A 1,716-nucleotide genomic window follows, 5' to 3' on the forward strand; every position below is an offset into this window, starting at 1 on the left:
TGTTTGCAGGCGTATGTGCATAAGAGCGTCATGGAGGAGCTGAAGAGAATCATTGACGACAGCGAAATCACGAAAGAAGACGATGCGCTGTGGCCTCCTCCCGACAGAGTTGGCCGACAGGTTGGCGTACAGTGTCTCTTCCAATTGCTCCTTTAATTTTGATGTGTTAGCTCATTAGAAGCTTACAGCTTTTTCTTCGAGGCAGAATTGTGTTTAGCCAAGAAGAATCAAATGCTCTTTTAAAACCTGAGCAGTGCCTGAATGACAATTCAGTTATGAAAGTTAACAGGATTCACAGATCATATCAACATCTGTGATAAGGTATTGAACGTGAGGAGAAACTTCTTTCCTCTGAGGGTGGCGGAGCACTGGCGCAGGCTGCCCAGGGAGGCGGTGGAGTCTCCTTCTGTGGAGATATTCAAAACCCACCTTGATGTGATCCTGTGCCTCCTGCTCTAGCGGGAAGTTGGACTGGATGATCTCCGGGGGTCCCTTCCAGCCCCCACCGTTCTGTGGTTCTGTAATAAAAACAGAAAAGCCACTTAAATTTAAGTATTTCTGTAATTAATACCATAAAGCAGTAGTTTTGAGTTCCTATAATTTTTCATTTTTCAGGAGCTTGAAATAGTAATTGGTGATGAGCACATCTCCTTTACCACGTCAAAAATTGGTTCGCTTATTGATGTAAATCAATCCAAGTACGTACTCTGCTTTCTTACACTGCTGTCATTTTTATGTAACGGTCTGTGTCAGAGCTCACTGGCTACTGGGTACTTGTAGTTTATGTTGTTCCAAAGTACAGGTCAGTTCCTGGGGACCCAGGCGCTCTGTGTTCCCCTGTAATATACCGCAGGCTTTGAGGTGCCCCACCAAGACCTCTGCATTTCACCTGGGCTGGAAAGACCTGGGTATCACGGTTTTTAAATCCAAAGTGATGTTACTACTGACTTTCATGATTAAAATGCATATTTTGTTAAGTCTTGAAGCATGTAAACTTGTACAGCATGTTTTATCCATGCATGTAGAATGAAACAAATCTGTCAATGACCTCTGAGAAGTCTCCCTATAGCCTTTGGGTTTGGTTTTTTTAATAGGTTAGTTCTATAAACTCTCTTAAAATGTCAGTCTAATTTTTTTTTTCCTGCCTTCCTTCCTCCTGTGGTGCACTGCAGGGATCCAGAAGGCTTGAGAGTGTTCTACTACCTGGTCCAGGACCTTAAGTGTCTAGTCTTCAGCCTTATCGGACTACACTTCAAGATAAAGCCGATTTAAATCCAGCAAACTGGAGTTTGTATTGCGTTGTCTGTACTGGGGGTCAGGGTAGGGGGGAAGCCCTTTCGATTCCTCACGGTTTCTGGCCTGAAGTTTTTATGTATGTTAGAAATTTTTTTTACAAACTGTCAGTGACTGTCTTAATAAATTGGTGAGATCTGTTTTTTAATTTATATGTTTTGGTGAGATGCGGACTTCCTAACGCTGTGGTCCTGGTACGTTCTGGTGCGTTGCTTCACTTGTATGGCACAAAGACAAACTCTCTTCTCTGTCTGTGCAGCAGAAGAGAATTAAGTCCAGCTCTGTGAAATGAAACTTTTTGCAGCTGTCAAGATAAACAGTGGTTACTATCCCTGTCTGTGGGCCAGCTCAAACACTCAAAGCAGCAGGAGCCCTGACTCGCACGGGATAACTGGTTACCATGAAAGCAGGTGTTGACGCCGT

At 43.6% G+C, this 1,716-nt stretch overlaps 1 protein-coding gene across 1 annotated transcript; it reads left to right on the forward strand.

Moving 5' to 3' along the window:
- Window positions 1–3: 3 nt before the first annotated feature.
- LOC104488543 (protein mago nashi homolog) lies at window positions 4–1,444 on the forward strand (the record flags this gene model as incomplete). Its single annotated transcript, XM_010134861.1, has 3 exons — window positions 4–120; window positions 616–698; window positions 1,173–1,444. Coding segments are annotated over 3 exons (300 nt in total), but the record flags the coding sequence as incomplete, so codon positions are not given.
- Window positions 1,445–1,716: the final 272 nt, after the last annotated feature.

Source organism: Buceros rhinoceros, unplaced genomic scaffold (assembly GCF_000710305.1).
Source record: "Buceros rhinoceros silvestris isolate BGI_N320 unplaced genomic scaffold, ASM71030v1 scaffold45634, whole genome shotgun sequence".
Classification (NCBI taxonomy): domain Eukaryota; kingdom Metazoa; phylum Chordata; class Aves; order Bucerotiformes; family Bucerotidae; genus Buceros; species Buceros rhinoceros.